Here is a 24,415-nt window from a genome sequence, read left to right as displayed (position 1 = left end):
CTCTCTCTCTCAAAGCTGAACAGATTTGTCGACTTCCTAAAAATCTGCTTGGAGTTCATTCAAATCCAAAGTGGATTGAGTGGAGTGCTACTCAAATCCAAAATCCATTTTTTAAAAAAAATTTGTTTACGTATTTATCTGAGAGGGTGCATGCGCAAGCAGGGGTAGGGGCAGGAGGAAGGGGAGAGAATCTCCAGCAGACTCCTTACTGAGTGTAGAGCCCAATGTGGGGCTCAATCTCATGACCCTGAGATCATGACCTGAGTTGAAATCAAGAGTCTGACACTTAATGGACTGAGCCACCCAGGAGCCCCTCAAATCCAAAATTTAAAAAAAAATTTGGACCACATGTAAGGCTGCTGTGGGCAGTGTCCTTAAGATTCTTAGAAACTTGTTGGTCCAGTTGAGAAGGTCAAGTAGGTACTACCTTAAATCTTTCTGAGTTCTTAACAATGGATCTTACAGTCACACTCTTAATTCATCGTTACCCTGAAGCTACTTTTTACTTTGCAAATATTTTTCCAGGAAAGACTGGAAATGACAATTTTCTAATCCAACACAAATGAAAAAGTAGAAGGCAGTTGATACTTTCAGCTTTCTGCAGGGAAACTTCTCTAGCCAAAGCACAAGTTCAGGTTACTACAGATGACAGAATATATAAAACCTAAAATATATGTGGCTCTCCTTCCGATCTCCGAGGGCAGTTGCGCCGCTGTCCTTTCAATCTCTACCAACGGTTTCTTTGTGTCCTACCAGCCTCCTTCCCACCTGGTCCCAAGGCCAACATCACATGTTTTAGATTTTTGTTAAACAAATTCCCAGTATTCCCTATGTTCCCAGTAGCAGTTTCCTTTTCACTTAGTCTTTGCTAAACTGCCACCCAAACTTAGTGGCTTAAAGCAGTAACACGTTATGAGTTTTCATGTTCCTGCGGGTGGGCTGGGTGTTTCCTCTGCTGACTGCAGCCTGAGCATATTTACTTGTATGCATTCAGTTGGAAGATCAGCAGGACCAGTAGGTCCACTGACTTGGATGTCTGACAGCTGGTGCTGGCTGTCACCTGTCTCAGATCTCTTCAACGTGACTTTTTCTCTCTAGGATGCTAGATCAGCTTCCTTGTGTGTGGTCTCAGGGCAGAGTTCTAAGAGCCAAAATGGATCCTCAAGGCTTTTCAAGGCCCAGCCTCAGAAGTCATATAAAATCATGTCAGCCACATTATTGGTCAAAGCAAGTCTCAAGGCCAATCTAGATTCAAGGGGTGGGGAAATCCACTCTAGGTGTTGATAGGAGGTACAGCAAAATCTGATTGCAAAGTCTATGATGATCAAGATAAGAGGAATTTGTGTCCATATTTCGTAATCAGCCACAGCCTGGTTTTGTAAATTTTTTTTTCATTTATATGTTTAACTTACAAATCTAAACATTGGGTAATTATAACCTCTATTTCATATGTTGACATAGTCAACATACCGTAAACCCTACCCATGTATGACATAGTTAGTGATGATTTTAGCAACTGTAGATCTACAAGTGGGACAATACAGTTCTGATCCCAAAACGATAATTTGATTGAGGCCTTCTCATTGTGACTATTATTTAGTTAATTATGATAACATTGTCACCCTATGTTTTTGTTGTCTTTTCCTTTGTAGCCATGTCATTTGGTTGTCTCAGAAAGTTCAATCTACTTTCTACTTTAAGATTTCTTTTTTTAAAATAATAATATTTTTTATTATATTACATTAGTCACCTTACAGTACACCCCTGGTTTTTGATGTAAAGTTCGATGATTCGTTAGTTGCGCATAACACCCAGTGCACCATGCAATACATGCCCTCCTTACTACCCATCACCAGCCTATCCCATTCCCCCATCCCCCTCCCCTCTGAAGCCCTCAGTTTGTTTACTTTAAAATTTCTTTCCAACTTTTTACTGAGGTGAATTCTTCTGCATAAGAAATAATGAACAAAACTTTATTAAATATAGCTAGGAAATTTTGATTTAAAATTTTTGTTTTAAATTAGCATCTGTATTTCAGGTAACTAAAATCTGTAATACTTTTATTTAAGCCATCCATGTTATTAAAGTACCTAAAGAATAAAATGGTGATCTGCAAAAAACAAAAAAAGTTAATCATAACCTATTGTAGGCTTCCAATGTATTAATATATGATACACTAATATTTTTGTAAAAGATAACAATTTCAGACTTAACAATTATATATACTTATTTAAACAGTCTTTCTTATTGGTATTTTTATATTAACATAATATTGATTAAGAATGGATACACCCAGGAGTTCTGTATTTTGATCTTTATGATTGTTCATGACTCTGATAAAAATATACATCTTTATGTGCCTACCCATTTATGAAATGCTCTATCTCTCAGAAATAAGTTCTTATAGAAGATTTGTTAAATATATTGAAATATTCTAACTTCAATTATTGTTAGTATTTTTAAAAACACCATCTTTTAGGGGGCACCTGGGTGTCTCAGTCAGCTAAGTTTCTGCCTTGGGTTCAGGTCATGATCCTGGGGTCCTGGGATTGAACCCTGAGGATCAAGCCCTAGTCAGGCTCCCTGCTCAGTGGGAAGTTGGCTTGTCCCTCTCCTTTTGCCCCTGCCCCCTGCTCGTGTTTGCTTCCTCTCTCTAATAAATAAATAAAATCTTTAAAACAAATAAAAAACTCACCATCTGTTAGAAGGACATTGGCATGTATTTTAATTTTTTTTAATTTAGTAATGCTATTTAAAAGCTAACAATCATAGGACTCTCTTTCACAGCTTTACATATTATATATGGTAAAATGAAAATATAATTAACATGTTTGCAGGCAGCAAAATTTTCATGATTGATTGCAAAGGCTTCAAATAACCCAGGCCACTTTTTACAGTAGCCTCTTTGCTTATATTTGTAAGTTACTTGGGACAAACAACAGTTGTGCAAAATCAGAAAGTCACTGTTATGACTCATCAGGAGGAAAACTGTTGACTGTAGTCAGGTGTGACAGTTTGTTAATGGTCAAATTTAATCACTGTTGCTAAATTGGGCTTCATTTCTGCATGTGTCATGATCTTATCCTGAAATAGCAAAATACTTTAAAATTATATAACAGGAAAAAGAAATAGAGAAATTGAATATCAGAGCCAGCTTCCTTCATCTTTTACTAGTTTCTAGAGAGGGGTAGTGCCTTGGAATTTCCGGGATTATTTCTTATAACAACATTACCCAGGGCCATGCTTGTACAATAGCCTTCCAATATAGACCTCTTAAGGCCTAACGGCTTCCAGCTTCTGAGGTCTGTTGGACCAGCTGCCTTTGAAACAGAACTGGTGATGGAGACCTCAGGGGTGAAGGACTTAATATCCATAACTAGTTTTTTTTTTTCCCCCCTCACACAGTTGGGCCTTTAGAAAACAAGGTTCAAGTTTAGAGAGGAGGAGCGATTGAGCTGCTTTTGCCCAGTAATATTTGGATAAAAACCTGGCCTTAAGTTGGAGCCTATTACAAGTTCTTACCTGTGGAGCACCCACCTCCTAAGCCAGCTTCTGAATTCTCACCTCTTCTTTGTGTGGACACTGCCATCTTACCCAGACATTTCATGACACATTTGCACTGCATCTGGGGCTTGCTGCTTCTCTTTCCTTCCTTGGACAGTGACATCATTATGCAGTTACCTGTGATGGGAATCTAGAAAGCACCCCTAGCTCCTCTCTGTCTGCTTCTCACAGTTACCGTGCAGCCATCTCGTGGCCCTCTTAGCACCTCCTGAGAACAGAATTCATCACCTTTAACATGTGTTCTGCCAGTATATTCCCAAATAGCCTCCCTGCTCCCAGCCTCTTCTCCCTTCAGTTAAGCCTCTGCTCTGCCATTGGAATATATATTTCTGTGCCTCAGGTCTCGTATGATCATGTCTTTGTCCTGTCTAAAACTGTTGATGGCTCCCCATTGTCCATGAAATAGAGACCACATCCATGGCATCCTATTCAAAGACTTTAATAACCTGATTGTTACTTGTTCTCCAGGCTTACTTCCTTGTTAACCCTTCTTAAACTCTCTCCACTTTATAATCCAGCCATAACAGATGTTTACTGTCACTTTAATATATCATTCCATGCTTTTAAAAGACTGCCTCTTTCTCCTAAAAATTTCTCTACCTCTTTCAAATTTCTACTTATCTCTTGATGTTTGAACTGAATCTTCCAGCCTGTGCCATTTACCCTATAAGAGAATTACTTGCTCCTGTATTTATATTCCCTCAACTTTTTTTATGTTCCTCCATTACAGTAGCTGACATATTGCCTTGAGCTATTATTTGCATACTTCTCTCTTCCATTTATTACCAGTTCCTTGGAGCAGGGCCGGATTTTTAGCCTCTAGTGCTTCCTTAGCAAATGCATCCATTCATTTCTTTATTAAGCATCTACTAAGCAATAATGAATAAGACAGTGATGGTAAGTCAGACATGGTCCATGCCGTCTCATCTAAGACTTAGATTCTAGTGGTGGAAATGAACAGGCATCCAAAAGATGATGGTGTCTACACTAGGTTGATCTTGATTTAGATGAGATATTGGGAAATGAAACCAACAATTCCTTATGAATTTGTTGTGGGAGATGAGGATAAGTAAAGACCCAAGGATGACCTCCAAATGACTGGCTTAAGAGCAAGGTGGATTTTAGTTTGCATTAATAGAAATTAGGGATTAACATTTATAAACAGGATTCACTTCTTATTCTCTGCGATTCCTTGAACTGGAGATCTAAGTTTACATGTGTGACGTAGACAAAATTTTCTGTGTTTATAACTAACATGCATGTTCGGCTAAATGTCTTAATGAATTACTCTTTTTATAATTTTAGTGGAAATATTTAGCATGCATACATATGGACACTTGGTAAGACCATATCATGTTGTTGCTCTGAAAAGTGGAAGATAGAAAAATCACTGTAAGAGTAACAGTTAAATAGACTTAAATAATGCTTCTTTAAATATAACCACATATCCATAAGAACCATAAACCTATATCATGTAAGTTAGGTCAGTTCTTCATCAACAGCTTTATAGAGCAGTGCTATTGTTCATAATGTTGTTTTAATGCAATGTGGTAGACATTTACTTCAAGTTATATATTAATTCCATGATTCAAACATTTTATGCTATTGGTATAAGATTTAATTACCAAATGTTGGGTTAAATTATTTAGATTTTTGTATCAAAAGTGAATATTTGTTGACATGATGTTTTAAGAATTTTTTTTTATTTGGAGAATATAGTAAGTAAAATCAGAAAATATTTACTTAGAATTCAGTTGGCTGTGTCTGATGATCTAAAAAAGCAGATTTCTAGGACCCAATAAACTCTGCTTTTGCAGCCATAATATAAATGGAAACATGTAGAGAATTTGCACTTAGATATATACAATGAATACTACAAAAATACCCATAATTGAGCTTTCTAAAAAAAGGCCCTTTAGCCAAAGTCTAAATATAAACTCAGAGATTTACCATCAGATGAAACCATTATAATAGCAGTATTGTTTCATTAAAGGTGGCAGTAGTAAAAATATAATGATGTAAAATTAGGAAGTAATATCAATAGATTATTACCTAAATTTATGACTTATATAGTAACACTATGCCAATTTAAGATTTTAAAACATTGATGTCTTGTAACATTACTAAAATTGCACATAATCTCAAATTGAGTTTAAGATTTTATATATACTCTAGCTGTACTTATAGTCTATTTTAAACTTGGAATTGGATTTTATATATTATAGAAGTTCTGAATTCCATCAAATCAAGTTTGATTATTAAGATTGTTCTGCTGCTACATGACTTTATTTATAGAACCTAAAGATTTTAAGGTCAAACTCAAAGTGATTTAACTATGAATTTATCATTTTAATATGATTAATATTTGATATGACTAATATAGTACCTTCTATGCTATCCTTGGGCAGTAGTATAATGGTGTAAGAACCTGACTTGTGAAGGCAAACACTTGGCTCTGCCACTGGGTGGCTTTGGTAAAAATGCTTAACTTCTATGTGCCTTGATTTTCTTATTTGTGAAATGGCATTATAATAGTTCCTGCTTGAATATTTGTTAGAAGAATTAAATGAATTAGTAAGTATATATTACATATGATATATAATAATTGGTTTAATTAAAATATAATGGGATCTATAAAGACATAGAGATAGAAATATCAGTGCCTGGATATACCTGAAACTAATATAACACTGTATGTTAATTACACTAGAATTAAAAAAAAAAAAGTGGCTCAGAAGAATAAATGGTACCCTGGGTGCCTGGATGGCTCAGTCAGTTAAGCATCTGCCTTCAGCTCAGGTCATGATCCCAGGGTCCTGGGATCAAGTCCCACATCAGGCTTCCTCTTCAGCAGGGAGTCTGCTTCTCCCTCTACCACTCCCCGCTGCTCAGATCTCTCTCTCTCACAAGCTCTCTGAAGTAAATAAATAAAATCTTAAAAAAAAATAAACAGTACCCTGACTTTGCCAGGAATATTTCTTTCTTTTTTTAAAGGTTATTTATTTATTTATTTGACGGAGAGAGAGACAGCCAGCAAGAGAAGGAACACAAGCAGGGGGAGTTGGAGAGGAAGAAGCAGGCTCCCAGCGTAGGAGCCTGACGTGGGGCTTGATCCCAGAACGCCAGGATCACGCCTGGAGCTGAAGGCAGATGCTTATGACTGCACCACCCAGGCACCCCAAACCGGGAATATTTCTGTAGGGAAAGAAGACATTAATAATTTTGATGAAGGGATGATTACATACATGTAGATTCATCCAGAGTATTTGCTTGCTGAGTCATTTCAGACCGACCCATCAATAATTATTTTGATTCGCTAGGGAAATAACACCACTAGAAATAATTAAATGCATTTGGAACCAGAAGTTAAATTTGCATTAGCACTTCCCATACTGCAAATTAGAAGACTTTAAAACATTATGAGTCATATGTTAGAGCACAGAATTTATATATTATAGGTGACAATAAGCTGCTTTTGTGCTAATTGTTTCAGTTAGCATTTGCCAATACAGTCACACTTTTGATACAATAAATTATTCTCCATTTTTTTCCTGGTCAAAAACATACAAAATGGAGTGATATTTTTAAAATTTGTCCCAAAGCATGTCATTTTAGTATTTTAAAACTTACTTTCTATAATTCCCAATAAATTATGTTTTTTCCCCTCTACATTTAGTTGTCATCTAATCCTCAATGTAACAGTCCATTCCTACCATGAAAGGTCTAAAAAATATGTATTTTGGTTAGAGTCAGTTGTATAAGATAACTCAAAGGAAGATATGTAATCCAAAAAAATTAATAAAGCAAATAAAATTATTAGAATTTANATCCAAAAAAATTAATAAAGCAAGTAAAATTATTAGAATTTAGCTTTCAGCAAAGTTTGACATGACAATGTCAGGCATTCATCCAATTCCATTACCTTTTTTCTTTTTTTGAGAACACAAAGAGGCTATATTTCCAGCTCTTTTGTAGTTCAATTTGAGATTATATCTGGGTAAGATATGGACAGAAATCTATCTTCTTTCCAACTCAGCGCTTTAAACATTCCATATAATTCTTCAATTCTTTAAAAACAAACAAAAGAAAGAAAATAAACATCTGTGCCTTGTATGTAAAAAGTGTTGCCTATTATTATACTGGTTTGTTTTTGGTATGCACTTGAAAGTTTAAAAGCACATGATTAAAGTACATTAAAAATAATGGCATTTTGTAAATTCTATGGATATATCCAAGATTTCTCCAAATTAAAATGATTTGTTATTAATTTTCTTCATTCCTTCATTGAACAGTATTTTTTTTTGGTCATATTTGTGGGTATTGGGAACCAAGTTACTGTCCTCATAGGGCTTATATTCTCATAGGCAGTCAGGTGTTCTAGGCTGAAGCCCAGGAGAGGTCAGCTTCAGGGATGTAGATCTGAACACTGTCCCCGAAAGGGGGAGGAACTGAAATGATGTCTTGTTCACCTGTGTTCCTCACATCTGGTTGAGTGTTTTACAGACAGTTGACACTTGGTAGATGTTGGTAGAATGAATAAAACTCACCCTTTCTAAAAGGTGTTAAACTGGCTCCTTTCTGTCTGACCTTCATATCTTTTTTTTTTTTTAATTTTATTTTATTATCTTTATGTCTCTACTCGAAGCCTTTCTGGACCCTACCTCTTTTTATTACCCAATATTAGTTTTCTCTTGTTTCATAAGAAATTACCACAAACTTAGCAATTTAAAACAATTTTCAGGGGTGCTGGGGTGGCTCAGTCAATTAAGCAGACTCTTGACCACGGTCTGCCTTCAGCTCAGTCATGATCTCAGGGTCGTGAGATTGAGTCCTGCTTTGGGCTCTGAGTTGGGTATGGAGCCTGCTTAAAGATTCTATCTGTCCCTCTGCACCACCCTCCCACTCTCTCTCCCCCCTCTAAAAAAACCAACCAACCAACCAAACAAACAAACAAACAAACAAAAAACAATTTTCATTTGTTATCCTCAAACTTTTGTGGGTCAGGAGGCAATGCATAGCTTAGCTTAGATGCATTCTCTGCTCAGGGTCACACAAGTCTGCAATCAAGCAGACAAGTCCATAATATCAGCTGGTTTGCATTTTTATCCAGGGGCTGAAATAAGGAAGAATGCATTTTCGAACTCATTTGGGTTGTTTAACAGAGTTCATTTCCTTGCGCCTCTGTGACTGAGGGCCCCAGCTTCTTGCTGGCTTTTGGCTGGAGACCACCCTTCACTGAAAGCAGCTCACTCTTCACTGCCACATGGCCCTCTCCAGGGACAGTTCACAACATGGCTATTTGCTTCTTCAAAGCCAGAAGGAGAATCTCTCACTCTGGTTAGCTAAGATGGAATCTAACATAAAGCAACATCTTTTTTTTTTTTAAGTTTTCTTTTCTTTTCTTTCTTTTAAGATTTTGTTTATTTATTTGTCAGAGAGAGAGAGAGAGGGAGTGAACAAGCAGGGAGAACAACAGGCAGAGGGAGAAGCAGGCTCCCTACTGAGCAAGGAGTCCGATGCAGGAGTTGATCCCAGGACCCTGGAATCATGACCTGAGCTGAAGGCAGACACGTGACTGACTGAGCCACCCAGGTGTCCCTAAAGCAACATCTTTATAGGTGGGACATCCCATCATTAATTGCCATATTCTGTTGATTAGAAACAAATCACAGGTGCTGCCTGTAGTCACCTATGCAAAGGTATAGACTTCAAGAAGTGGTGGGATCTTTGGAAGTCATCCAGTCTGGGTGGAGCCCCAGTAATGCCTCATATACATGGCTCTATCTTTTTATGTTTCTGTATAATCCTCTACTATACATATGCCCTTGCTTGTCTGTCTCTACTTCTAGATTTTTCATAGCGGAGACATTGCCCTGTTGTTTTCTGTCTGTCTCTTGCACCTAACATAAAACTTGGCACTTAGTTGGTCTCAGTGAACTTTTTCCAAACAGCTTTATTGAGGTATAATTGTATAGTGAGCTTTCAGTAAGTGAATGAAGGTAAACATAGGGCTAACACATTGAAAATTTTGAAGCATTTGCTGATAATGTTTAAGGGAGGAGTCAAATTGGAGTTGTACTGACACTTCCTTCAAGATAACAATTGGCAAAATGGGTTAGAAGATAAAATAATATTATGATTACTTCTAGACTTTGTAACTTAATATCTTTTAGGATACAACTTCATGTTAAACTGTGTCATCTAACTAGATTCATTTTTTTTTTCTTCTAGATGAGCAAGAGATAGTACAAAAACGTACTTTCACAAAATGGATCAACTCTCATCTGGCCAAGGTAAAGGAAACTACCTACCGTTATATGTTTACTTATTTGGAGCCAATGAATCATTAAATGCCAAGTATAATAAAGAAACGCTGCTGGCACTCTTGTCCCTAATACTAATCAATGATATTGGCAGTTCTGTCAGTTTAACTGTTGCCTATCTGTGACATTTGCTCACATTGTCACTGAGAAGAGATGAATGGATAGCTAGAGTCAAGAGCAGTTACTTCATGTCAATTCTGTGAATTCTCATCAAAATAGTTCAGTTATTTCTTCTGTACTAATGCGTATGTCATATGGAAAGGAGAATTTGTGCTCAATTTTTTTTTTTATGCGTTTGTTTCTATTTGGAACAGAAAGGAAAGGAATGGTCTGTCTTGAGCAAAGAATTTAGTCTGAGTAGATCATGACTGGGCTCCCTTCTTAGGTGTTTGATAGAAAGTAACCATGGTGGCAGGACACTAAAAAGACTAAACATTCTGAAATTATCCACACGGACATTAGGTTGTATCAGGTGACTGTGTATTTGTACATTGTAATGACTTTGAACATAAATGCTACTATAAAACAAATCCCAATATGGTAACATTAAAATAAAATTAGTCTCATAAATATGCAGATGAAAAAATATGTAAACCAGAAAACATTGCATTTGTAAAGATAAATATAGATGACAGGACAGTTGTCTGAATTCAGTTAATGGATCCTGTTGCTGGGAGTGCTGCCTACAGTGTGCGAGACATAAACCTGTGAGCAGTTTTTCATTAGGGACTTCCCAAAGGCTCTTTTACAGTTCAGAAGCAAACAAAGCATGGCGATTTATTACAGTCCCGTTGTACAAATTAACTGCTTACTGCATGCCTAAGCTAGGTTTTGGAGACAGGAAAATATTGGTAAGACACTTTCCCAGGCCGTGAGAAGCTCACAGTCCAGTAAAGACAGAAGACTAAACGATGCGTTTAGATACAGGAAAAACTGGGATAATCTCTCCTATAATCTCTTTTCAAAAGCCCCTTGACGAGAAGGGAATTCTCTGGCACAGTGGTTGCCCCCAGAATCTGCCCTGTGAAAAGGGTGTAAGTGCCCCTGGGGGCTCATTTTCTCTGGTCTTGGCTGGTGCCAGCCGGCCATTACTTTGCTACAGAATTGTCACTAATTGGGGAACATTATTTTTTTCCGAAATGAAAATAGAGTTATTGTTTTTTTTCATATTGTTAAAAAGATTACACACTAATTATAAGTAATATTAATGATAAAATTCTTACACAGTGTAAAGAAAGTAGAAATCACCTTCAATCTCACGATACTGATATAACCATCACTAACATGCTGATTACCGTTTTTCTACACACAGACACACATAATTTCACAAAAATGGTTTTGTGTATGCCTCTCTTTCACTCAGTAGATATTTCCATGTTAATAGATACAGAGGTATGTAATAATTTTAATGGCTGAATAATATTTTATTATAAATATAATTACTTATAAATTATGAATCATAAATTAGCCAGTCGCCTATTGATGGCCATTTAAGTGGTTTCCAATCGTTTAATTTTATGTAAAATAGTACATTGAAGTCCTTGGACATTTATCTTTGTACACTTGTGTGATTTTTCTACTTAGGATAAAATTCTAGAAGTCGGTCAATAGTCAACAGATATATATGTTTATAATTTTAATATATACCAAGAGCTTGTATGAATGTCCATTTCCTTAACACTATTAACACTCTGAGGTTAATAGTGTTTTCTAATCTGATTGGCAAAAGTAATTTACAATTAATTTTTTCAGATTTTTAAAAATAGGAGTTGAACACCTTTGTGAAAGTTTTTAAAGTAGAATTATTAAAATACACTCATCTGTGTACTGAATACTTGAAAGAAGGGAAAATCTGAGTGTAAGCCATGGCATACAGCATATGAAAAGCCTTTGTAAAGGGGTTATATGCCAAGAACTTATTTTCAAAAATGTTTTTATCATTATTTTATCATTGTTCCAAGTTAATTTACATACTTACGTAATAACTGATGATTGGAATAGGCTCTACAAATGTGCATCCTTTCCTGTTCTCTTTTCTAGCCCTGCTTTATAAAGTCACCCCTGTAATTTCCCATCTAAATATCTAAGTCCTACCTTTAATGTATAGTGCCAGTCTCTCTCACTCACGAAGTCATTTCTGGCCACATGGGAAACAGCCTGTCCCCTAGCAGACGCTCCAAGCATGGTCCTGGTTGCCCCTGCACCCCTCCCCCAGTGCCATCCCTCTGTCTGCTCTGGCTTTCCTGGTCTAGTGAAGTAGAATCCAAAATCTTAGCACTTCTCCAGAACCTGTAGCATCGGTGGAGAAGTTTAGCATGGCTTAAATTGTTTTGTACTGTGTATCTCAGCTTCCCAGCAACCATGTAAAGTCTTAATGCCTGTGCTGATTCTTGGAATTTCTTTATAAATCTTAATAGCTCTAAGCACAGCACTGAGTACCACACAGAGGTGCATTTTAATACAAGAGCAGCCAAGAGTCTTTATCTTATTTCGTTAGAATAGTAAGGATATCACATGGGGAAGAATGATTAATTTCTGGTACTGTGCCAAGTGTTTTACATGGGTTATTTTGTAACACACATCTTCATATGCCTGGTAAGGGGTGCCACTGAGATTTTAATCCAGAAATGAATCTAAAGTCCATATGTTTTCCCTACTCCACAAATTTTTGTATCAAGGGTATTATTTTGAGAAAACCCAGAAACTTATTATCTCCACAACTGCTCCATCATAACCCTAATGTGATAGAGATTTTGTTTTGTTTGTTTGTTTTCTCCTCTGCATTTTGATTTCTTTCTTTCTTGGGTCATTTTGAAAACCAAAAACTTAAGCAGCACATGATACCTATACTTGCTCTCCTGAACTTATTTATACTGACATTGTAGTATCTTGCCAAGCATAGCTAAAACCCTCACATTCATTTGAGACTGTTTTTCCTTTTCTGACTCATATTTTGAAGACATTTAAAAAAACAAATCTGACCCCATGGTCTTACCTTGGCAGAGTTTTACGATAGCTGTAGAGTCAATGTTTTTCTGCATTTGTCTTAGCAGCTAATCACATGATTCCCCACTCATTCCTTTCTCTTTCCCATCCTTTGCCCACCTTCATTCCTATTTGAGTTTTCATTTCTAGCCCTATCTTTCTCATTCTTCCTCCCACCTCTTTCCTATGCCTGTACCATCTTTATTTCTCCCACCCTGTCTCCTACTCCGTTATACCTCCACCCAACCCCCTTTCTGTCTCTATCTTAATTTCCCCATTCCCATCTTTATCCATCTCTTTCTGTCTGTATCCTACCCCTACAAAAACACATGCAACCTGCACATCTTGGGCTTCACAGTCTCACTGAGGTCACCTTTACAGGCACACCCAAACTGAAATGGAAACACACACTTCCCATGCCATTGCAATGTGCTCACTTACTTCTGAGATGAGAATAAAAATATTTCACTTGCAGCAGAAAAAAAGATCAACCTCATATCTTTGGCCTCTGGATCAGGACATGTGTCACTTTCCCAACTGCCAACATTGGAAGGTCTGTTTCCAAAACCATTCTGTGATGCTTGAGTGTGTTTTGTGCCATCACTCTAGCACCTTATGGACATGGGCAGCAGGCATGCACGTGCACGCACATGCACACGGGTGTGTGTGTACACCCATAGGCAGCTAAGCTTCACAGAAGTATATGTTAGGCCCAGGGTTTTACTGAGTCTCTTATGAAAGTAGCTTCATGAATTTTTGGTCCTCGGCTCCTAACCACTTATCAGCAACACCCAGGCTTTCAGTCACAGGGAAGTCCTAAGTACTCACTAGAAGAAATAACCCACAAATAAGCAATTTGACCTGTCTCAACATGTTTGTTTGTTTGTTTTATCCCACAGAGCTTTTTGAAACCAACTTTCTGTCTTTCTTCTTGCTGATTAAATAACTAAGGCAGTGATTTATCCTATAACTAAGAGATAGTCTACCCCCAAGATGGAGACATATAATTGCTGTCAGCTTTGAAATGATTGAGTACTCTATAATTTGTTGGATCAGATTGAGTCTGGTTTGATGTGTTTTTTGTATGTTTGCTTGTTTACTTTGTCCAAAAAATACTCAACAAATTTAGACCCCATGTTAGACAGTTTAGGCTGTTATAACAAAATACTCTAGACTGGGGGACTTAGAGAACAAACATTTATTCCTCATAGTTCTGAAAGCCTGAAGAGTCCTAAGATCAAGGTGCTGACAGATTCGATTCCTGGCAAGAGTCCTCTTTCTGGCTGGGTCCTCACATGGCAGAGAGAGAGGGGGGAGAGAGAACTCTGTCTCTCTTGCTCTTCTCATCAGGACACTAGTCCCATCATGAGAGCATCACTTCATGACCTCATATACATCTAATTACTTCCCAAAGGCTTCCTACTTCCAAATACGATCACACTGGAGGTTTAAGGCTGCAACATGGATTTGGGGGACACATAAACATTCAGTTCATAACTGGCCCCAGGTTCGTTCTGAGGTTTGGCTTGAAGCACATGAGAATTTCTTCCAAACTTAAAAGGATGAAAACTTAATCTTGGCATGAGGATTTCATTTCATTGTCTCATTTCATTTCATAATCTCAGAACCAAACCACTTAAAAAAGAGTTAAAATGCATTTTATTCCTTGGTTGTCTTCTTTTTCCCCTATAATTTTCTGCTGACATCTACCAATAAAGGAAGAAAATGACCCATGTTGAAAATATTTTTTGTGCTAGTAACCAAGATATTAGTCTTAATTCACTTATTTCTTATGCTACATAATGTGCCAAGTTATTTTGTCTCTAAGAGCAAAAAAGGAGAAAAGTGCTAAGTTGGCAGGAAAAAAAAATAAGAGTTTCAACTTTTTTCTAGAATGTAAGTTGTAAATATTTGGCAGAATCTCAGTTGTCTGAGAGCTTTTGCAGAGTAGTCATGGGAATGTTTATGGATTTAAACTGGAATGGTAAACCATTTCATCCTACATGTCATGATAATATCTTGCTATTACAATGCCTTCTTTAAAATTTTTAAGAAAATTAAAAGAGTAAAGCTTTTATTTTAAAGGATAACTTAAAAGTCTCGTTATTTGGAAAGAAAATTTATATCTATTTTCTCAAAATTTTCTTTGGAAATTCAGTATTTCTAGAAATAGCTTTAATGCTAGGTTGTGTCAGATTTTAAGAGCTGGAATGTTGAATTAAGAAGTAGAAAAATCGATTGTTCTCTCCTGAGATCATTCAGTCTTGTGTGCATTGGGAGACGTTCAAAAGATTTTTCATGGAGATGAATTTGGGGAGCGTTCTTAATGGGAAAATTTTAATTTTGTTCTTGGCTGCTTTGCTCAGTTGCAAATTAACAAACTATTTACTTCTAATTAAATAAAATAATACGCTCTTTTACTGATGGCGTTCCATTCTATTGTAACAAGTCTTTATAAATATTATGACAGCCGTGTGAAGAGATAGGGTGCAAATAAGAGAGCAATCTGTTTAAAAAAAATACTTTTCTTAAAACACAAATGTTACTGAAGCAGGGGAAAAAACCGAGAATCTTCTGTGTATATGTGTTTTATGCCACTTTTAGTACACAGATATAGATTTTCCGAACTTGTGGATATAATTAGCAGTTCTTTTTTGTTGTTGTTGTTTGCTTTGTTTTCAAATTGAAGTCTTTATCCTTCTGCAATTATGTAAAACATTACAGATCACAAATTGTCAACATAATGTAATGTAACTTTAACAAAAGTTAGTGGATTACATTTATTTTATACACCTGATAATTCCTTTCAGGAATGGGGTTTCATCAAACATGGACTCTGTCATATTCTTTTCAGGAAGATACCTGAATCTTTCTTTTCTATTTGCCCTATTAATGCAAGAAGGTATTTGTTTTTTTAATTAGCCCAATATTGGTTTCAAGTAATGTTTTTTCAAAGTTAGGTCCTGATTCAGTTCTAGCTTCTCATTACTCGTTGCTAAACATATTTTTAATTACATTTATTGAACTTTTACCATGTGCCAGTTACTCTGCCTTAGCAACTTTGTCTTTTAGTTTATTTAATCTTCACTACAAGAATCAAATGTAAGTATTATTTTCACCATTTCACAGATTATGATCCTGAAGCTTAGAGTTAATAAATTCACGGTCACATAACAAGTAGATGAAAAACCAGATTTCAATCCCAGGCCTCTTAAGTTTGGGCATTAACCATTGTGTTATACACTCTCATGCTCCATTTGTTTCTTCAGCTATTTATGCAGCACATATTTTTTAAGGACCTATTATGTGCTAGGGGTTGTGGACACAGTGGTGAATAGACCCATTGCCCATGCCATCCTGGAACTGATAGTCTCACAGAAGAAACAAACAATTATAGCAAGGTGTGTGTGGTAGATGCCATGAGAGGGGAAGTGCAGGGTGTCAGGGAGCACATGGCAAGACAACAAACCACAGGGGGAATCTGAAGGAAGACTTCAGAATAGGCTTTCAGAGAAAGAAACATTTAAGCTAGGGCCTGAGCAATGCCTTTGGGATTTGGTACATGAAGGAACCAATGTTTTTAGAAGTTGAGAGATGAGAATAAACACGGTACATTAAAGGAAATGGAGGAAGTTCAGAATACCTGAAAATATGATTCTAGGAGTGGGTTGGCAACATTGATCAAAGGCCAGTCATTAAGAGGACTTGGACTGTGTTATGGGCAGTGGGAGACATTAAAGAATCTTAGGCAAGAGAATTAAATGACCCCCCTGACCCTAAACGTCCCAGTCTCTCTCTGTATCTCTGTCATAAATTAGAACAGGAACAAGTAACCTTAGAGGTGGAGTAGGAGAAACGTAGACACATTGAAAGATGCGTAGGAGTAGACTCAGTAATTAAACAGAATCTTGGAGAGGAAGGAGTCAAGAATGACTTCTAGAATTCTGACATGAGCAAATGATTGAGATCATTCACAAACATAGAGAATACAATAGACTTGGGGGAAAGCTGGTAGTCCAGTTTTAGACTGAGAAATTACTCAGAGATAAACCCATTTGATTTGGCAGTTAGGAAATCATTGGCCACCATAGGAAGTAGCCACATTATAACAGAAACCACGCTAGCAAACTGATGAGTAAATGAGAGGTAAGAATGTAAGGACACTGAACGTACATTACACGTTCATGAGATAGAGTATTAGCTAAAACAGAACATAAGATCTGGTAAGAGCTATTTTAATAAAGGGTAATTTTAAGTGTGTATCTATTGAAAGGAATGATCAAGAAATAGTAGAGGGGAAGAGACTGCAAAAGAAGGGAAAGAGAGTTGTTTCATAGACACAGGCTCTCAAGGAGGCAGGGTGGGAGAGAAAATCAAGAGCACAGGTGGAACATGTAGATTTGTACCAAAGGAGAGACACCTGCCCTTCTCTGAGACCGGAGGAAATAGGAAACGTGAGTGTGGATGTGCCTAAATTTGGAACAAAGTGAGAGAGGAAGGCAGAGATGAGGTGGACTTGAACTTGTGGGAATTCCTAACTAATGGCTGTTATTTTTTAGATCTAACAGAATAGTCTTCATTTATGTTGGGATAAATATTTTAAAAATTGACAGTTATAAAGATATTAGTTTTCTCACATTTTAAAATTTATTTATCTTAGTAAATTCCTGAACTTCATGCAAGATCCATAGGCTATGGAAATTGTATAATGCCACTGTGGCCCCCAAAGGGAACAACTTAAAGATGTGTTTTTCAAAAAACATTCACAAGAAGTTGATTTTTTTAAAGATTTTATTTATTTATTTGAGAGAGAGAGAGCGCGTGTGCAAGCATGCGTGCATGTGAGCTCACAAGTGAGGGGAGGGGCAGAGGGAAAAGCAGACTCACCACAGGGCAGGGAGCCTGATACAGGACTCAATCCCAGGACCCTGGGATCATGGTCTGAGCTGAGCATCTGCTTAACCGACTGAGCCACCCAGGTGCCCCAGAAGTTAGATTTTTAATTAGAAAAGGATAGTGTAAGTATGGACATGACCATTGGTTTCAAAATTTTTTAATTTCACATTTTCTCTCATTTCTTCAAATGGAATAGAGTGTTATATTTGTATTTAAATCCCCTTGATTCAATCTTTATAGTATTTGCTGTGAAATAAATATATGATTTGACACTAAGTCCTCAGGGAGAAACAAATAGGTCTCAAATAGTCATTGTTTAGTGTTCCTATAAATGGAACTGCTCTTCCAATGTGCAAAAAAATGGTCCTTTCTCCATCTGCCAGACTTATATCTATGGGACTATTAAGGATAGGCACTACACAGTTTAAATACTGTCCTTGGGATGACCTCAGGCATGCTATGAGCATCTCCTCACTTTTTAGAAGAATTTTTGAAAGGCAGTATAAAACATTATTTAAATTCTGCACTCATTTTCCAAAGCTCCCATAACAAAGTACCACATACTGGGCAGTTTAAGATGGGAAATTTGTTATCTCAATGTTCTCAAGGCTAGACAGCTATGCTCCCTCTGACACCCTGGGTAGAATCCATCCTTGCCTCTTCCTAGCTTCTCATAGTGGCCTGAAGTACCTGACAGTCCTTGGGTTGCAGATGTATTAGTGCATATCCTGACTCTATGTCTCTCTGTGTCTATGTCCAAATTTACCCTTTGTATAAAGATACCAGTCAGAGTAGATAAAGACCCACCCTGATGACTTTATTTTAACTTGATTACCTCCCCAAAGATCCTGTTTCCAAATAAGATCCCATTCTGAAGTACAGGGGTTTAAAATTTCCACATATATTGGGGGAGAAAGGGCACAATTCAACCCATTATATGTTCGATTAAACATTTTGTTTTAATACCACGTTAGAGTCATACACTCCTTTAACAGGGACACTTTTGATTTTCCATGTTTTCTTTTAATAATCTATGCTAATGATGGCTCTGACGTCTTCAGAGTTATATAGTGTCTCTTTTGTGGCCACTTACTTCTTCAGTTGTCTTTCCATCAACAATGCTAAAAAGTTAATATAGAAGCACTTTCGTGATTGCATTTTACTCCTATCCGTTTCCTTGTACACACTTTAGTGGGACCATTAATGAACTAAGATGGGGACAAAAAGAAGCAGAGGAAAATGAAAATGTAATAATTCACCCCCAAATCATTCTTCAGTTATTTTCTAAAACCACTTTAGTTTGATAATATTGATAAATACTGATAAATTCATTATTTCCAAATATGTAACTAAAAGATTACAAAAGAAAATTATCATTTCAAAAATAATAGCCTTTATTAATTTATTAATAGAATTATTACTTCATTGATAACATAGATGTAGATCTAGCAAAGTTTATTCAGGTTAATAAACATTTTGATAATATTTGTCAAAGTTCCTTTTAGAAATATACTTTATTTATTCATCCATTTACTCATTAAATATTTTTCTCACTTTTAAAAATATTTTTATTTATTTATTTTTAATTTATTTTTAAAGATTTTATTTATTCACTTGAGAGAGCAAGAGTGAGAGCGTAGAGGGAGAGGGAGAAGCAGACTCCCCACTGAGTAGGAAGGCCAATGAGGGGCTCAATCCCAAGACCCTGAGATCATGACCTGAGACGAAGGCAGACATTTTAACCAACTGAGCCACCCAGGCAACCCAATATTTATTTATTTTAGAGAGATAGAGTGTGTGTATGCAGGGGGAGGAACAGAGGGAGAGGGATAGGGACAAGCAGTCTTAACACTGAGCACAGAGTCTGATGCGGGGCTTGATTCCAGAACCTAAGATGAAACCAAGAGTTGGACAGATGCTGAACTGGCTGAGCCACCCAGTTGCCCCTCATTAAATATTTTAACATGCTGTATATCTACTTGGCAGTGTTCTAGGCACTGAGAATGTAGCACTGAACAAAACGGAAGAAATAATCCCTGCATTATGGAGTTTATGTCCAAATGAGGGAGATGGACAGAAAAGAAGGCAAATAAGTTGTGTTGTTGAGAATAGACTGAAGAGGGGCAAGGACACAAGGAGGGATTTAGGTTAGGAGGCTGTTGAAGTCATCCAGACAAGAGACTGGTGGCTTATACCAAGGTAGGAAGCAGTAGACGTGGTAAAAATGGTTGGATTCTGGATGAGATTTGAAGGTAAAGCCACCAAGATTCGTTGATGGAGCAGATATGGTGTACGAGCAAAGGAGAAGAGAAACAGATAACCCCAACTTTGTACTGAATGAAACAAATAACTTGGGGAGAGTGATTCTTTTAGGCTGTGTACTGAAAATAATTTTATTGCATGTGAAGATTGTTAACAGCAGAGTTTTCCAAGCAGATTTAAAGTTGGACTGAAACAGTAGTCATTGCCTTTGGGATATGTATTTGGAATTAAACTAAGTAATTAAGGAAGTGGAAATGATTATGCTGTCATAGGAAATAAAAAAGAATGGGAACTGTCTTCTCACCTTTGAGTAGAGGTGGAAAATAATCACAATAGTGTTTTTATGAAGGCAATGATTGCACATAAAATTGTAATGACTTCACCTTGTTTCTGGAGATATTGGGAACATCTAATTAGATGTTCTGAATAATATGGCAAGACTCCTTGGATATTGAATTAATTTTATGTGGCTACCACCAGTGATTATAATCGTGATTTTACTGCTCGGGTTCAAGGGCACTCTGGCATTTTTAGACAGTTTAGTGTGGTGGGCTCTGAGCCAATCTTCAGGGAGGTAACTCACTCCACATCTGCTGGTCAACCCCTCTTCCCTTCCCACTTTAATCTCTGTTCCTGTTGTTTAGCTTGCTGCTCCCACCCATCAGATAACCATCAGAGAATGTGAACACTATAGACTGGTCCTGGGATGGGATTTTTCCCCATATACTGTCCTTCAGCCTGTGAAATAGTTCCTACCTGAAACTTATAGAAACCAGAGGTAGTGGTTTGTCTGACTCTAGAAGTAATGGGTCATTCTGTATACAGATGTTTCAGGGGTGCACAGATTACACCTTGAAAACCTGCCATTGCCTTGGGACTCCTCTACAGCCTGTGCAGAAGGCCATTTTGAGAATATTTTATGCCATGATTATGTGTAATTTTCTGCAAGCCTGACAGTACTCAGCAGTGTGTGTGTGTCTCGGAGTAAATAGTAATCTGTGCCACTTGCTTTTACTTTAGGCCTTTTCTTGCTCAGTTTTATTGGTATCGGTGGGTATCTAGCAATCACAAATTTTAAACCCTAGGATATGTATTTAGCATTTTAAAGTAAAATGCTATAGCTTTTTTGTGTGTCATAAAATATTTTGAGAGCTCTTTCCGCAAGCTGGAAAGCATCCAGTAAAATACTGTCCAACTGTTCTGAGATTAAAAGTCATGATAATAAATGAAGACCTGGGTTGGTCCTGGCATGAAACAGGAGATTTTTCACTTTTATTTGCTCAAGACTAAATCCTTCATGCTGTAAATCTCCTTGATAGTTGTGTAATACTTGAGGCTAACGGACTCTAAGATTCTAGCAGATGTGTAGGTACAACTGTTGATGATGTAGTAATATGCTAGTAATGTTTCGAGGTAGATTTGTACCCTCTACATATCTGAATGCAATCTAATACCCAAAGCTTCTTTTACCTTAATCTATGTGCTTAGGATTGTCCTCTTAATGCAAAGTTAAAAACGGTAAAAATATTTTTAGTCTATTGCCATTTTTGTTATTTTTGGATATAGGCATACAGTGGTCTTGTGAAATAGCTCTATTATGCGTGTGTGTGTGTGTGTGTATATGTATATATGTATATATGTTTGTTTATCAACAACATTCAGCTGTGTCTACCTTCATCATTTACCAGTATCAATTGGTAAAAATGTTATAAAACATCCTTTCACATCAAATACAATTAGGTGCCCCTGAAAATGCACACTCTCCTCACTAAAGCATCAATTTATTTTTGGTAACTTATGTGGATCTCATCATGGAGTAGGAGTGGAAGGGCACTGAACTGTAAATTGTTACACTCAGACAGTGTTTATAAAGTAATAACAAAATAGACCCACATGTCACTTGTGGTTTATTTTGTTGCAAGTAAATGAAATGATCTTAAATTATTTAACTAAGTGAAATTTACTGAAAAGATATGTTTTGACTGAGCAGGAAAAGGTTAGATCAGCAGGCTTGGGCTGCTCAAACTCTGTACATTGCAAATAAAGACCTATCTTCAGGAATGGTCATTAACTGGCTCCTGGGAGATAACCTCTGAGCACTTGGAATATTCTGCCTGACCGGAGTGTTTTGTATGCCTAGACCTTGGGCCATGCTGTCCTACTTTGATGAGATCAGTTTAACCACATGTTTCAAGGTGAACAGCTACCTGTTTCTTCTGGGGGAGTTAGGGCAGGGGAAGAGCTGGAGTCTGAGTAGCTGAGGTCAGTTATGTAAGCACTGTATGCCTAAGTGACAGAGTCCAAATAAAAACCCAGGTACTGGGGCTGGAGCATGCTTTTCTGGTTGGCAACATTTCACACATATCATTGCACACCATTCTGGGAAAAATTAGGCATGTCCCTATGTACATCTACTGGAAGGTCATTCATCCCTGGAAACTCATACATGGTTTCTCCCGGGCCCTGCTTTATGAGCTTTGTCCCTTTGCTGATATTAATTTGTCCGTTAACTGTAATTAAGTATAATCATGAGTATAATAGCTCTTCTGAGTCCTGTGGGCCCTTCTAATATGTCATACAGCTCAGTATGGTCTTGAGGAGCCTTGACGTACTGACTGACCCAATCTTGAGAAAGACTAAGGCAAGTGGTTCTTGGGGCCTCAATAGTAGGACCTGGTGACAATTGTATTCAGCCAACTTCTGGATCCAAGCAGAGAATGTGATGGGTGCAGCTCAGGTCGCTCATGTAACAAAAGATAGGGCTTTAGCACAAACTTGACCATTAGGGGACATGGTGTGAATTAGGCCAAGCATTGTCTATGTCAATGTGTATTTATATACATAATACTTCCATTTTACTATTTAGTCTTTTTTTATATCCATTCACATTTAAAAGTGGCTTTTTGTTAACAATTTTTTTGTTTCTAGTAGAATGGCAGGCACTTCAGCTGATTAGTTAATACTTTTCATATTGATATTAGACAAAAATCACATTTATAGGTTTATGTATTGTTCAGAAAACATTTATGTTAATACCTGTATTTTTTTATTAAGTTTCCTATCTAACAGGTGGCTCAAAGTATAATGAACTTGGGCTCAAATCTAATCACTTACTAGGGATCTAGGCCAATGGTTTAACCTCTCTGAGATTCAGATTTCTTGCTTTGAAATAGGAAGTGATGCTCGCATAGGTGGTGGTTATGAATATTACATGAGATAACATGTACAAGCCCTCAGCATAGTCCTTGACACATTGAGATGTTCAACAATACATTATTCATTCTTTCCTACCTTGTTCTTTTTTTTCTCCTTTCATTCCTATTAAAACACCTACTAAATTAGAATGTGTAAATATCTAAGCCATGGAATCATCTAGTAAATATTAGAATATATATATAAATATTAGAATATATATATATATATTCTATAATGTGACTATTTTGTCACATTTACTTTATGCATCAACATTTTTCATTTCATATGCAATTTTTAAATGTGAGAATTTCTTTTTTTTTTAAAGATCTAATTGGCTTTATTAAATAATTCACAAATCAGGCAGCATCCCATCTAGCAAACAGAAGAATGCTATGAGGAATTATACAAAATGGAAGGTTTTTATAGAAGGAAGGTGGGGCAAGAAAGCTATTAGCAAAAGAAAAAGATTATTCTGGGAAAGACTTCTTTCCCTTGTGGGGAAAGGCAAGAAGTCTTATCTGCAGTTGATCTCATCTGCTTTTGGAGGATGGAGACGGTCCATGGGGAAGACTGGCACTGATCAAAAAAATTCCTAAACCTGCTGGTAAAGACTACATTTCTGGGGGAGGTTGAAACTGCAATTTCTCTTATATATTTTTTGTTTACAATTTCTTTTTTTTTCTTTTTTTTAAGATTTTATTTATTTTTTATAATTATTTTTTATTATGCTATGTTAGTCACCATACAGTATATCCTTAGTTTTTGATGTAATGTTCCATGATTCATTATTTGCGTATAACACCCAGTGCACNGTGCACCATGCAATATGTGCCCTCCTTAATACCCATCACCGGCCTATCCCAGTCCCCCACCCCCCTCCTCTCTGAAGCCGTCAGTTTGTTTCCCAGAGTCCATAGTCTCTCATGGTTCATTCTCCCTTCTGTTTACCCCCTCTTCATTCTTCCCCTCCTTCTCCTACTGATCTTCCTGTTTCTTATGTTCCATAAATGAGTGAAACCATATGATAATTTTCTTTCTCTGCTTGACTTATTTCGCTTAGCGTTATCTCCTCCAGTCCCGTCCATGTTGCTGCAAATACTGTGTAATCATTCTTTCTGATGGCTGAGTAATATTCCATTGTATATATGGACCACATCTTCTTAATCCAGTCATCTGTTGTAGGGCATCTC

At 36.9% G+C, this 24,415-nt stretch overlaps 1 protein-coding gene across 13 annotated transcripts in view; it reads left to right on the top strand.

Moving 5' to 3' along the window:
* SYNE1 (spectrin repeat containing nuclear envelope protein 1) overlaps positions 1 to 24,415 on the top strand; it is a 437,003-nt gene that overhangs the window by 66,845 nt on the left and 345,743 nt on the right. For all 13 annotated transcript variants that reach the window (XM_034669323.1, XM_034669329.1, XM_034669326.1 and 10 more), the window contains exon 3: positions 9,796 to 9,857. In XM_034669323.1, coding sequence (XP_034525214.1) covers positions 9,796 to 9,857 — 62 coding nt within the window. The remainder of the gene's footprint in view (positions 1 to 9,795; positions 9,858 to 24,415) is intronic.

This window comes from Ailuropoda melanoleuca, chromosome 10 (assembly GCF_002007445.2).
Source record: "Ailuropoda melanoleuca isolate Jingjing chromosome 10, ASM200744v2, whole genome shotgun sequence".
NCBI lineage: Eukaryota > Metazoa > Chordata > Mammalia > Carnivora > Ursidae > Ailuropoda > Ailuropoda melanoleuca.
The sequence above is the reverse complement of the archived record's forward strand: the minus strand, read 5'-3'. Positions and strand labels throughout refer to the sequence as shown.